General features: G+C 33.3%; 2 protein-coding genes across 2 annotated transcripts; both read left to right on the plus strand.

Moving 5' to 3' along the window:
• Nucleotides 1-1,672: 1,672 nt before the first annotated feature.
• LOC100804440 (transcription termination factor MTEF1, chloroplastic) lies at nucleotides 1,673-5,960 on the plus strand. Its single transcript, XM_014779035.3, has 2 exons — nucleotides 1,673-2,005; nucleotides 4,443-5,960. The coding sequence occupies exons 1-2, from the start codon at nucleotides 1,823-1,825 to the stop codon at nucleotides 5,274-5,276; spliced, it is 1,017 nt and encodes a 338-aa protein (XP_014634521.1). The 5' UTR covers nucleotides 1,673-1,822; the 3' UTR covers nucleotides 5,277-5,960.
• Nucleotides 5,961-7,775: 1,815 nt separating this feature from the next.
• Nucleotides 7,776-11,410, plus strand: LOC100804973 (putative Peroxidase 48). Its single transcript, XM_003532881.5, has 4 exons — nucleotides 7,776-8,470; nucleotides 8,997-9,194; nucleotides 9,945-10,110; nucleotides 10,560-11,410. The coding sequence occupies exons 1-4, from the start codon at nucleotides 8,126-8,128 to the stop codon at nucleotides 11,048-11,050; spliced, it is 1,200 nt and encodes a 399-aa protein (XP_003532929.1). The 5' UTR covers nucleotides 7,776-8,125; the 3' UTR covers nucleotides 11,051-11,410.
• Nucleotides 11,411-15,055: the final 3,645 nt, after the last annotated feature.

Below are 15,055 nucleotides of genomic sequence, written 5' to 3' on the forward strand. Positions count from 1 at the left end.
TTTGGAAAATAAAATCAAAATGAGAGTGCACTAGTAAAAAGGGGAGAGGGGAAGTGTATATAACAATTCTCAAAATTGTATGCTATTGACTCATTTTTAGCCCAGCCAGCACTTTCTTTAGCTGGGCTAGAATTCCTTCAAGAGAATGGTGATTTCTATATTGTGCTTAGCTAGTTGACACTCTTTGTTAGTAGGGTCAATGGAAATTTTCTATCATGACCTAAATCCTCATATTCTCTAAAACCCAACTTCAATTTGAATATATTAAAAGACTAAAACAAATAACACTAAAATTCAAATTTACAAAATAAATAAATGTCTAAAAACTAAATTTACTTGAACTAAAAAAGATGTAAAAACTAGAATTTAAATAAGGATAAGAATAAATTGTACTTATGTGTACCAAAAAGGTAAATATAAGTTGTAGCTATAAGCTATCCTTCTTAGGAATTAAAACAATGAAGGAGCTGCATAGAAAAACACAATGAAGGAGCTATTAGTTCTCTTAATAGCTTGCCATATTCATGGGATTTCTATGAAAAAGAAATAAAGTCAGCTTTTACATTCGCTCAAAACTCCTTAATAAATCCAAATTTTACTTCATCTTTGGCCCTACACTCTTCTCTCCTTCACATACTCAAACCTCCTATTTGATTTTCTCCCCAGAGAAAGGTACAATTAGACTCTTGTTGTCATCATCATATATTTTCCTGAATTGCATGCTTTCAAGACACATTTGTTGTCTTTGTCATTTCTCGTAATGTTTCCTTAAAAACTTTGCTAGCCCGTTCAGTTGTTCCACCCCCTCAACTTTGACACCCCCAATCTCTAGACTTAACTTTGGATAGACATATGATATCACTAATAAAAACATCCAAAAAAATAATTAAATCTGTGAGCAAAAACATTTGTAAAACTTAAATTAGCCACATATACAAGACTAAAACCATTTAAAACTTGTCATTATGCTTCAACTTTAAAGTACTATTTTAATTCCTTATGTTTTGTCATTTTCCTATTTTCATCCTTAATGTTTTAAAAGTCTCATTTTAATATTTACGTTTATATATGAACCCAAAATAGTCTTTGTGTCCATTAAATGACAATGAAATGTTCAATTTATTATTATTTAGTATGTTTTCTGGCAATTTAGTTTTTTACAGTTCAAAACAATTAGAAATTTGTCAGAAATGGCTAGTTTGAAACATTTAACAGCTATCGAAAATAATTTCTATTCTCGCTGTTAAAAACATCAGAAATTATAATATCTGAAATTTAATTAAATTATTTAATACCTATTAAATGTTTTAAACAAACAATTATTAATAATTTTAAACCACAAAAAATATAATAAAATAATAATAAAATTAACATCACTTCATCGTTTACTAAAAAAATAAGACTTTTAAAACATAAAAATCAAAATAGAAAAATGAAAAATATATAATACACTAAATGAAATTTTTATCCTTTGTTCAATATTAAAAAAAATAATGAAATTGATACAGTAAAGACTAAAAATGTTGAAGAACACTTAATAAAAAAAAATGGTGAAGAACATGTCGTTTGTGTAAGACAATGATTTTTCCAAATGTATGGATGTAGAAGTTTACAGAAAAGATAGGACCCACAAGAGGGTTACACGCAAGATTTCTCTCTATCTTCTCATCCACCATTTCTCCAATTGGAAGCACACGCCATCGATCCTATTGCTCTATTATTTTCACCACTACTCAGAGTTGTTCATAGCCATACCACACCACAACACAACTCTTGTTCTTCCTTGTTTCTCTTTCTCCCATTATCCATTTAGAGACCCCAAATGGCCTCTGCCACCACTCTCTTCACCCCTAACCCCATGTTTTCAACTGAACACCACTCTCTCTCTCCATCTCCAACCATTCCCAAATCCTTCACTGGCCTCTGCAAGCCCTTCCATTCAAGGGTCCCCACTTCCATCCCCTCCTTCCATTGCAGAAGACCCAAATTCTTTGTCAGGGCCACTGTGAGTGTTTCTGCCTCACCCTGTTCTCCCAATGCTACAAAGTTTTCTTCTTTTTTTTCTGGGTTTATTAGGAGTTGCCAAATTGTACCGACAAGACTCAAGTTTTGATTTTTGTTGCTGGGTCTATGCTCAATGATGCTCAAGTTTTATTTTTTTCTTTCTGGGTCTATGCTTATTTGTGCAATGAACTTGCCGGTTGTCCTTGGTATGGTTGGGAGGTTTTTTTAAATTTGGGTGATGCCCTTTACTGATGAATGAATTCAATGGATATGATTTTTGTTTTAATTGGGGTTTTTTGTTTGTGCAAACTTTTGTTGCCTTTTACTTTCTCAAGGTGTGATACCAAAGTAGAAATTGCTGGTAATGTTATATGAAGTTCAGAATAGTATTCAGCTGAGGGAAAGTTCTGTAATATCTAGGATTTAGCTGTGTTTCGATTGAAAATTTAGTTGAAGTTTTTACATGGTTATTGGCTATATTTTGGACAACAGTGTTGCTTGTTACTTCAAAAGACGTGAAGTACTGAGTGTTGTCTATTTTGTGTGCATTTGATAGTTGTTGTTGAAGACCTTCTCATTTTAATATGCTTGACAATTCTTTCCCTTCAGGATACATGGTACCTACGGTCTTTTGTGAATTCACTGAATTGGTATTGTGTCATGGCGTGTTTGGTTAAGATTTTAACTAGCAAAATGGGGAAAAGTTGGAATTCCAATTTACCTTTCATGCTTTTGGATATTGTTTATAGGAAGTTTATTCATCCTTTTTTGCTCAATCTCTGTTCAAATCGAACAGCATCTAATACAATCAAGCTCTTAGTTTTCTACATGGTACTCTTAGCCACAGTGGTCAAACTCAAGACTCAAGAGTTTATGTTAACTCGTAGAGGGTTGGTAAACTCAACTTGTAAATTCAAAAGGGTTTTACCCTTTACTGAAATAATATTAAAAATACATAATCATAGTATACAAATCAAATATAATACTTTAAAATAATACAAAAACTAGCATTTCAACTTCATAATAAAGCATACCTTACTAACAAATTATGATAGTACAGACATTCTCAATGATCTAAGTTATGAAGTTCTCAAATTTCCGTCCAAAACATTCTACTTTTAATAATAAAAAATAACAAAAACTAATTATTAATTCACAGACAAAATATAATAACAGAGAAGAGGGTTGCTGGCCTTTTGGTTTGGACATACAGATTTCAGTTTTAATAATGTATGAAGGCAGTCATGGGTTTCAAGGCACACCTCCTCTAGCTTTCATTTACATGCAGGTTGGAAGGGTGCGGTTGGTTCTTTTGCCAGTTGCTGGCTTCTGTTTGTGGCTGGCTGGGTCCTTTCATAGGTTGCTGGCTTCCTGTTGTGGGCTTTGCAGATGTGGGTGTCACAGATGGTTGTCTTTTTGTAAAGTGAGGGTGTTATAGATCTCGGTCATGGTTGGTTGCCGGTTAAAGAAGAATGTTTGGTGCTGCAAGGTGGTTGATGGTGGCCAAGGTCATTCATTGGAAGAATGGTTGATGGGCTGGGCAACACTTGAATGCAATTGCAGGTCACAATGGATGTCGTGGATTTTGACTTTAGAGTGACTTAGGTTTTAGAACAAATCAAAAAGGAAGCTACACTTAAACACAGTTGTTTGGTGGGGTTGAGTGATGTTTTGCTGCATTGCTATGAACTTGTGAACTTGCCCCTGAACTCGCAAGTTTATGAGTTCTTCCAAGTTCATCTGAGTTTGCAGCCAAGCAAGTTTACAAGCATTCTGGTTGATAGGAAAAAACATAAACTCGTACAAGTATACGATTTAAAACTGAGTTTAACTGCCACAATTCTCCTTAGAATGGGGGATGGTTTTTTATGTGCACTGTTTTGTTCAACTTGTTTTTCTTTTCTACTTTCGATTGCCTTTAAAAGACTTTGCAAAGATTGTTATAGAAAGTGGAATTTACTGATGGAATTGAGGATAGGAAATAAATGTAGCTTTAGCATTAAGACTAAAAATTTATAGGGGAATAAAAATCTTGATCAATGGTTCAATTAGGGAATTGGTTGTCTAATTTTGCATTCATAGAACATCCTATCGATATTTGCAAATCATAATCTTGATCAATGTTTAGTGATACTACTATCATAGTGTTGAATTTGGGAAAACTTACCCCTGGTTTAACCTCTAATATGCATAATATTTCCATCCTATCTTTCATATAGTTATAGTGAGATTCATTTGAATGGAGAAACAAATTTTGACATGTGCTGTTTTTTCATTGGGTGTCTGTATGGTACACTTTTTTTGGTCTTTTTGTCTTCTGTACATGCACATTAATTTCATCTTCAGTTAGAGAATGGACTATTAGCTTGCATATCAAATTGTTGATTAATGAATAATATCATCATCTTGAAAATTCATGTGCTTCTGCTGTACTACAGGTTATAAAGTGGAGATGTCCAAAGCAAACTATCCCTCCCGATGATACCGGTTTCCAAAAGAAACTCCTGTATCTGGAATCAATCGGTATTGACTCTTTCTCGCTTATTGAAAACCATCCAACAGTGATCACAACTTCTCTTGCTGACATAAAATCCACCGTGGAATACATTACCTCCTTGGATTTCACCGCAATTGAGTTTCGGCGTATGGTTGGCATGTGCCCTGATATTCTGACCACCCAAGTCTCAGACCTCATACCTGTCTTCACCTTCCTTCATCGCGAGGTTCATGTGCCTGGCTCGCATATTAAGCGGGTAATAAATCGCCGTCCCAGGTTGCTTGTCTGCAGTGTTAGTAAGCGACTTCGTCCTACCCTATACTTCCTCCAAAGTATTGGCATAGAAGAGGTAAACAAGCACACTGACTTGCTATCATGTAGTGTTGAAGAAAAGTTCATGCCCAGGATTGATTACTTTGAGAATATCGGGTTTTCTCGCCGTGATGCAACTTCAATGTTCCGAAGATTTCCTCAGCTGTTTTGTTATAGTATTAAAAATAACTTGGAGCCTAAATACAGTTACTTTGTGGTGGAGATGGGGAGAGATCTGAAGGAGCTGAAAGAATTCCCACAGTATTTCTCATTTAGCCTAGAGAATAGGATTGAGCCTAGGCATAAACAGTGTGTAGAAATGGGGGTGTGTTTTCCTCTCCCTGCCTTGTTAAAAACAAGTGAAGTTAAATTTCAAAGTAGATTAGACGTATGTGTAAATTCTTCAACCCCTTTGAAAACATCCCCTCTGTGGTCTGCTGGCTGTGATGTTTATGACGTATAGAATAACAATTGCATTGTATATTTAATTGCTTTTGTGAATTTCTACAACAGCCATTAGGTGCTTTTGGCCTTTCACTATGGAAAAGTTAATCAGTCATGAGCCATCCCTTCTAAGCCCTTGTTTTTTTGTGTGAAACGAAGTTTTGCATGATTTCCAAACCAAACAAATTTTGCTTTGGCCATAACTCGTTTCTAATGAGATAGTAGTACAAACGGACTCTAAACTTGAAATCTTGGATGCTAAACTTGAAATCTTGAATAGCAATTTTCTTTAAATTTCCTGATAACTGTTGCAATTTTTCAGGAACAGTAATGACAGCTCTTGACTATCCACATAATATATGAACTTTCATATTCGTGCATCTGTTTCAAAACAATGTCCGCTGTCTCTGCTTTGCTTTGGTATTGTGACATGCCAAGTTTAAGAAGAGGGATCAATTAAAGTGATCTCAAATAGAAGTAGTTAAGCTTGCACTCAATAGCTATCATTGGTTGCTAATGGTGCTGCCAATTTTGGTACATAAAAATGACTATTGGCATTTAGAAGCGGGAGATGGACATTACTAGATCAAGAAAATAGATGTGGTCCATGAACATTGAGATAGTGAGGTAATATTTCACCTTGACTTTTGATGTTCCAAAGATGATTTTCAAATACAATTGTTAATATAAACTAGTTTAATAATCCGTGTTGTATTAAATTTTTTTATTTATTATTATTTTATGAATAAATTATTTTTAATTTTTATTATTAAATTCATTCCACCTTTGCAAATGATCCTAAACAACATCATTACTAGGCCCATGAAACCCCTCATCTGAACAAGGGAGTTGTTATTGGTCCCTCTCAAGGGGTTGATCCCCATTTTTGTTCCAAAATTTTCCTTCTCGCAGAGTCATGATTTTATTGAATAAAATGTACAATAGAAACATGATTTTGTTGCTTAACCAATTTTGTATTCCCTCATCACAACAAAATCGAGATTTCATTATTTTTTTCCACAACACAACAGAATCGTTCCATTATGGCATTGTACTGCTTTTCAAAAAATTGAAAAAATATATTTGGTGTTTTTTATTGATTGAACATTGCATTTATTGATTGAACATTGCTTTTTAGACGTATTGACTTAATATTGTTTTTTCTGATACACATATCAATTGTATTAAATATAGACAAAATCTAAACCGTTTATATTGTTGGGACAATCTCAACCATTGGTATGACTCATGAGAGAATAACATATCATCTAATATAAACAACAGTTGGGTTTGATGCAACTCAACACATTTGCTTGATATTCACCATATTGTTTAAAACATGGAAAATGTATTTGTTGTTGTGTATTGCAATGGTGACATAATTTCATCATTTGAAGAGATATTATTGAATGTTCTAGTGATTCTAAAGTCGTCACAATAAGTGAAAACATGTCGTTTGATACTTTAAGAAAACAATTATGGATGTCATTAGAGGTTGTATAATTTTAGTTGATCTTTTTTATCATCAACCTGTTTATGTTGGTGATGGTTGTGTTGAATATGAGTGCATGAAGCTTAAACTCGACGATGATGTGAGAAAAATATTTTTCATTTTTTTGAAATTTAGTAGCAAAGGTCTGATTAAGTTAAATGCAACTTTTGAACGATCTTCGGATAAAACCTTGTCGTGCTACACAAACCAAGGAAAGCAAGATTTGCTAATGAGATCATTGCTCTGATACGTGATAAATATGTGCAGTCATGTTTTTACTTTATAACTACTTTTTTAAAGAAAAATTTGTATTATTAGTGTTTCTTTAGTTGTTGGTGTTTGTTATATGGATCAATTGAAGAGATCATTGTTGTTACTAGGTGTATGTTGTTTAAAGAATTGATGTACACGAAAAAAGAAGTAATTCAACAACAATATAAACTAAAAAAAGTATGTCAAAACAACAAAAATTGTGCATACTACATCAAAAGATAATAATACAAAAAATCAACCGCCTTTATCCTTGTCAGGCCTCTTCTTGCGTCTCTATGTGTCTGAGTTCCACCAAGCTACTAAGTCCTCCTCCAACAATTGCAAAGCTTGTTGTATAACCTAATGATTATTTGTGCCCTCTAGCACAACTCTGAGGTCTAGCAAGCTCTACATAGCTCCCAACGTCATCTGAAATCGACTCTGCAATAACAATTACAATTAGTAACTATTATTTCAGTGGCAATTTAGAAAAAAAAATCAACAAAATCCAATTTGCATTACTTGACAAGAGTAGTCTCCCCTGATACATATAAACGCAACAAAATCGTGATTTTATTGTCTTATATTTTCAATAACACAACAAAATTACAACTCCGTTGTTTTTTGTGGAAAAAAAATAAATAATTGGATTGTAATTCTGTTGAACAAGAAATAGAGGAAAAAAACCCACCTCAGACGCGAGTTGGGAAGGAGAGAGAGACGGGTGGGGCAAGGAGAAGTATTGGTTGAGGAGAAGAAATTGGTTCGAAAGGGAAGGAGAATGGGAAGAGAAGGGAAGGGAAGGCTGGGAGATGGGGGACAGAAGGTGGGGAGAGCGGGGAAGAAGGAAGAGGAAGGGGTGGAGAAATTTGAAGTTGAGGACAGAAAGGTATTTTCGCACAATGATAGGGGCCAATAACAATATTGATAGAAGCCAATAGTAGCCCCTTCGGAACAAAGGGTCAAAGCCCAACACAGACCAAATACTTAAACCCAATGCCCCTCTCGGCTTATAACACATCACTTCACAACAACCAATCAGCAACTAACATAACTTCCTTCCTTCCTTCCCGCGTCTTTTCCCTCTCTTCTCTGCACCAAAGATTCTGAAGAAACCAACCAAAATGCGAAGCTGCATCATCAACCTCTGGATCGTGGCGGCACTCGTCGTCCCCGTGCTCCTCTCTCTCAGAAGCCCTCGAGGCGAAACCCAAACCCAAACCACTTCTTCTTTCTCCGATTCTTCTACCTTTTCTTTGAAGCTTGCAAATGGATTTGGCTTCTATGCTGTCTCTTTCCCTTTCAACCAAAGGATACGTGATGGGTCCAATCTCGAATACGATTTCTATAGGGACACGTGTCCCCAAGCGGAGGGTGTTGTTCGTTCGGCGCTCACTCGCATATACTTCGACCACAGGGACGTTGCACCTGCTCTGCTTCGTCTCTTCTTCCACGATTGCTTCATCGAGGTCCTTCTTTTTTTTTTGTGGGGTTGCTTTTTTTGTTTTTTTTTGTTTTTATAAAGTTTTGTGCTTTGTGTTGAAACCGAAATGGGGCGTCTTTTGTTTTTCCCTTTCTTGCGTCCAAGACCATGAATTTGGAGTATTTGTTGTGTTTATTCAAATGTGTGTTTCTTGATTACTTGCTTTTTTTCCCTTAAGATTTTCTTGATTCCTTCTTCTGACTATGCTGTTTGTGCTTTGAATAATGAATAATGAATATCCTGAATATTGATCATGATCTTGTGCTATTATGTAGATCGTTGATTTTCACTTTTTCTTTATAGAGTTTAATTTTTATGTGTAGAAACCCTTATACCGTCAATTAATTAGAAATTACGACTGATATGAATTTTAAAGTAATTATTAAGAAGGTTAATAATCTTACGGTTCATGTTAATTTATGATTGAATTACATTTTAATTAAATTGTTTTTTATGCATGTAAACAATCTCTTAATATACTTTTTGTTGCATTTGGGGTGTTGCTGAATCAGGGGTGTGATGCTTCTTTGCTGTTGGATGAGAACAATGGTGATAGAAACCGTTCGGTGGAGAAGCAGGCTGTGCCAAATCAGACATTGAGAGGTTTTGACAAAATTGAGCTGATAAAAGAAGAGGTGGAACAAGCATGTCCCGGGATTGTGTCTTGTGCTGACATACTTGCTCTTGCAGCAAGAGATTCCATTCTTCTGGTACATATTTCTTTGTTTCCAATTGACTTGGATTGGGACTATACTGTATCTTGAGTTTCAGTTTACGTTGATAGTTTAGGATTTGTTGTTCTGATTGTAGTAAGGATGGCAGATGGAGAGTTTGGGTGTTAAATTGAAGATCTGAATTCTGATGCATTTTGACTTCAATTGCAAGTTTGGAACCTGTAAATGCTACATGGCTTGGTCCTGTTTCTCTGTCCTGAAACTTATTAGCCATCAAAATAATATAACAAAAAGTAAAACAATAATGATGTTTTGATAATATTTCTGGACTGGTTTATTGCTTCATTTGTTTTTTTTTTAAAACTGAAATACCATCTTTTACTAGCCAAGTAGTGATGCCTAGTTCATTTTCATGCTATCATTCTCACATGAATATTTCACGGGGAAAGCCAGTTAGAAACAAGTTTACTAAATCATTTGAATTCAACTTTGTTCTGATTCTCTTTCCAGCAACTGCTTGTTGGTTTGTTGCAAGTTTGTCTTGACTCATTTGTTTCGTCTCTCTTTATGTTACTTTTGTCCTTGTTCAATCATGTGTCTATATATTATTCATGCATGTCCTTGATAAGATAAGCAAGTGCATAATTTTTCCTTGAACTTGACATATTGATATTATGATTTGAGGTAGCAAAGTTTTCAAGAATATCTACTTTTGCTGTTATATTACACTTCTTAGAAGTTCAGCATCATTGTACCTATGATATGTTTTGTGGATCTCCATGGCAGGCTGGTGGACCTTTCTATCCAGTTTTAACAGGAAGAAGGGATAGCCATCAATCATTTTTTGAGGAAGCAACTGATCAGATTCCCAGACCTGATGATAACGTTACACGCACACTAAATCTCTTCAATCTCAGAGGATTCAATGCAAGAGAAACAGTCAGCCTTCTTGGTACTTACTCTACATTTCTTGTATCAGTCTAAATATATGTAATTTTCGGTCCCCATTCTTAATAAGTTGTAATCTAGTTCTCATCATTTTTTTTTGTTTCTTTCTTTATATAGTTTGGCAGTCTCACTATTAGTTTTTTGTTTATTTTGTCCACTAAGTGTGTGTCTTGCTTGCATTTTGGTCACTCTAAATATTATTAGGATACCAAATGAAAACCTATGATTAGTAGGATCAAAAAGTAAGTAAAGCCAACACTTATTGTCATGTGATCCATAGAGTCTTTAACCAAACCAGACGACATTGCACGATTTATGTAGCCAATCTGACCTAGTGGATTAACACTTTTGTTGTTGTTATCGTTGTTTTCTGGTTTTTATTGGTTTTCAGCGTCATCCATGAATAGAATCTGACTAACAAGGTGCATTGGTTTGTCTGTTGATGATGTGCAGGAGGACACAACATTGGCAAAATCGGCTGCGACTTCATTCAGCAAAGGCTGTACAACTTTCAAGGCACAGGACAACCAGACCCCAGCATCCCCCTCGATTTCCTTCGCCAGATGAGGCTAAACTGCCCAGACAGCAAGAACAGCAGCACCAGCATAGACGAGTTTACGATCTCAAAGCCAGTGAGCAGTGATTTCCACTCCAAAATGGGGATGTCATACATGCAGGCACTGTCATCTTCAGTGTCATCAGGAGCATCATTTGACACTCACTACTACCAGAGCCTGCTAAGAGGAAGAGGGCTTCTTTTCGCGGATCAGCAGCTGATGGCCGAGCAGAAAACCGCCAGATTGGTCTCTGCTTATGCTTCAGATGATGGATCAACCTTTCGAATGGACTTTGCTAGGGTCATGTTGAAAATGTCTAACCTTGATGTTCTAACTGGACTTCAAGGTCAGGTTCGAGTCAATTGCTCACTACCTGTGTCTTCTTAAGAGTGAGTATGTATGTTCCTTCTGGCAGCAGTCAGATATCTCATTGTTTTGTACAGTTTGGTATACCATACCAAATTTGATTCCCAACAGGATATACATTTGAGGCTAGTTTTGGTTATGTAAAGTGGCTGTGAGTTTCAAAACTTGGCTAGTCTTGGTCAAGTTGCATAAAATGTTTAGCTTGTGGAAATGTGTTCTTTCATTTCCTACTATATACAAAAAAAAAAAAAAAAAGTAAAAGAAATCCATACTATCATAGGTTCATCTCGATGATGTATGAGTTTTTTGTTGCATGGATATTATTAGTCCATCAAATCAAATATATATAAAATTAAGAGGTATGACTTTGATTCATATATACCAATTCACGAGATTTATTTGGGACATAAAATATTAGTATTACACTTTCTAATATATTTTATTGAACATACTCTATTATATTATTAATTAAAATTTATTAAAATTACGAAATTCCATACGCTTTCACTTCTAATCTAACAAATCTTACTCATGATTTTTATAAATTTCACCAAATTTTAACAAATAAAAAGATGTGTTGGAATGAATGTATCATGACACTTCTCATAAAATCAAACCAACTTATTAAGTAAAATTAAATTCTAAAGTGGGATCATTCAAAAGTTAACGATAGCTAAATTTACTACAATCAATCGCCGGAATACTTGATAAATAGCAACATAGACGAAGTATGCGCCATCTGTCAAGATTATAACAACTAAATAAATTCTTGGATTTCTAGCAAGAACTAAGAAAGGTCATAATGGCCACGTATTATTCTTCTTGGTACCTTGCAATTTTGTTTATGGTAGTGGTTTCTAGTTGCACTTTTGCATTGCCATTTCGTTCAGTTTTATTAGCCAGTGAAAGTGAAGCGTTGGATTTTGGCTCAAATTAAAGAGCACAACCCCATCATCTTCATGTTGGAGCCATTGGCATATAGTGATAAGGTTATTAAGGTGCATTATTCTCATCGTGCATTATTATCAACAAGAACTTTATTAGTTCTATTTGATCAGATATACCTCTGTTATGTACATCAATAAAAAATAAAAATAAAAAGATATACATGTTAGACATAGCAAAAAGCCGTATGCGTTCCTAGAAGGAATCATTGTTCAAATAATTGAACTTGATTTGTTAATATATAATAAATATATATTGTCCATGATATTATCCTCTATTTGTTTGTTACTCACTAATGATCAGTCATTAAATTTACTTATTATTTTTTAAAATGTTAAAATATATTAACAGTTGTCACTGACAGTAAAATATTAACATTTGGCTGATTGGACGATCGAAATATTAATGGGGTTAGATATAGTAAAAGAGGTTAGTCCACGTATTTAGTGCTTAATGTTTTGAACAGAATTTGACTAATTGGACGTAAGTAGTTAAAACTATAAGAATTAAACTCGTAAACTAATCAAATTCATATATAATCAAAGTCCAAAATGGATTAATTTTAGAATTAATAATATCATTGCCTTTTCGATCTCTCTCTTTGTGCATGTTAAAGACCCAGTTTTTATTTATTTATTTATCTGTATCTAAATCTTCCCGACAATTTTTTTTAAAATATTTCATCAATAATTACCAACAGAGAGGATTCTAGTTTATTCGAGGTTTAATTCATAAGAGATATATTTCAGTTGGCATCAATTATTTTTATTGAACATTAATGGCTTTAATAGTATTAATGAGTAAAAAAAATGGGCCAACTAGCCAACCCAAATAGTAAATTTATATTTTAAAATGGATTTTTTAAAATACAATAAAATATACTGAATTTAATATTGAAAATGTAAGAAATAAATATCTATTTTTGCACAACTCATAAGTCTCATTGTCTGAATAGGGCTGACTAGCCACAATTGACACCCCAAAGTGACAGTGATCGATCAGGAGTTTACTTGACAGTGATAAGACTAAAACTTCTTGTATCCTATTATATTTTGAAAATTTTATTTCAAAATGGAAATTTGTATTTCATTTGGGTTTTTTGGAATGGAAGGGAGCGCATGAAGCAATAATTGCAGGAATCAACAGCCCAATGGTAAGCATGAATCAAGTATATGGTTCAAAAAGATAACGTTGACAGTAAAATTTGATGTTATAAAAATCAATATTATCTAAATATTTATTTTTCAAAAAAATATATTAAATTTTTATATTCTAAATTTATAAATCAAATGTGTGTCAATAAAATATATATTTTTAAAAATTAATAAACTATACATTTAAAATATTAAAATTAAATTTTGATAGTTATATTTAGTTAACTAGAATATAATTTCTCATTACATATTTGTTATACATAAATCTATTATAATTTTAATATTAATTATGAATACCCAACAAAAATTTCTAATTAAAAGTAAAATATGTACCTTAATTAAAGAAAATATAAAAAGCTAGAAGTTAGTATTTTTAAAAAATAACACTTCAAGTATATTTTAACAATACAATATCTTATACTATTGTATCGGGGCTAAAGATGAGTCGAAGTGAGCCGAGCTCAATTCAACATAAATAGTTCAGCTTGAAGTTCAATTTAAATTTGATATGAACCTTTATTTTTAGTTCAACTTAACTAAATTTAAACTCGTGCAAAAATTGATTCAACTCGTTAGCTCAACTCAATTTAAAATTATAACTATTGTACTTGTTTTTATTTATTCATTTCATACAAAAATTACTATTAAATTAACTTAAAAAATTATAAGAATTCAATAATATATAATATTTAATATATGCATAGATTTATATATAGATAGGTCTAGATATAAATAGATAGATGAAGAATGCTAGTGACACTTTCTTTAACATTCTCTTTTGAATACTCTCTTTAAAATGTGTTAGAATTTATTGAAAATAACGAATTTTGTAAATTTTATTTCTCATTTAATATAAATTAGGAGAAAAAAAAACAGTAATTGAGAAACACAACCTATCAAAATTAGTGATTTTTAATAAATTTTGAACAAGAGTATTCAAAAAAGAGTGTCGCTAGCATTCCTCATGGATAGATTTATATATCGAACTAGTTTATGATTCAATTGAATCCAGTTAGTTCAAGTTCTACTTAGGTATTTAATGAACTCAACTTTAAACTTAAATTTAACTTATTTGATTCATGAATCAAGTTTAACGAGTCAATTATTGAATTATGTTTTAAGTTGATTTGGTTCATTCTTCGCTTTTATGATATATATATTGTTGAATAAGATTTTCTGAGATATAGTATTCTTCAATATATCTTATATTATCACACTTTACCTTACAATCTGTGCCCAAATGTGCCCTGTCATCACCGAGTCCCTGACAACACATTTCCTCACAATTATTATGGTTGATGTACCAGCATGATTTAATTCGATTATTTTATGTTCTTAAGCATTTTTAAATATTAATAGCTGATTACAAATTGGTGAATTTTATTTGATTGAAATTTCGGGTAGTGTTCACTCTTGGTGTCAATACATGCAGTAATACAGGTAGGATCTCATAAATAAGCAAGAATTTTCCATGGATAAAAAGATACTACAAGTCTACACAAGTTTGATTCTTTAGCCGCATCCCAAATAAACCATTTCCCATGCGTTACTACGTCAACATGTGTATGCAGTCAACGTCGTCGGTGGTAACTCCCGGATATGGTACAACAACGAAATATGCTAATAGAGTCTATCATAGGCCATTGCTTAATTAGATGATCAAATCAACATCTATCTTTGATATCAAATCAACGCTTTACTTCTAAGATTTGTAAAGGCAAATCAAATCAAACACCTCTTTTATCTCACTGTTTACTGAAGTTCACTGCTCACCCTCATGATTGATTACAATACTCAACCTGAATGAATGAATTCAACATCCCCCATTGGCATTTGGTAGACTAATTGTAAGGAACTCAATGAGAAAGCAGCAAGTGATGACCACACCCACTAGGTAGCTCTTGTTTGGTAAGATCTTGTCCCAATC

This window comes from Glycine max, chromosome 8 (assembly GCF_000004515.6).
Source record: "Glycine max cultivar Williams 82 chromosome 8, Glycine_max_v4.0, whole genome shotgun sequence".
Taxonomy (NCBI): Eukaryota; Viridiplantae; Streptophyta; class Magnoliopsida; order Fabales; family Fabaceae; genus Glycine; species Glycine max.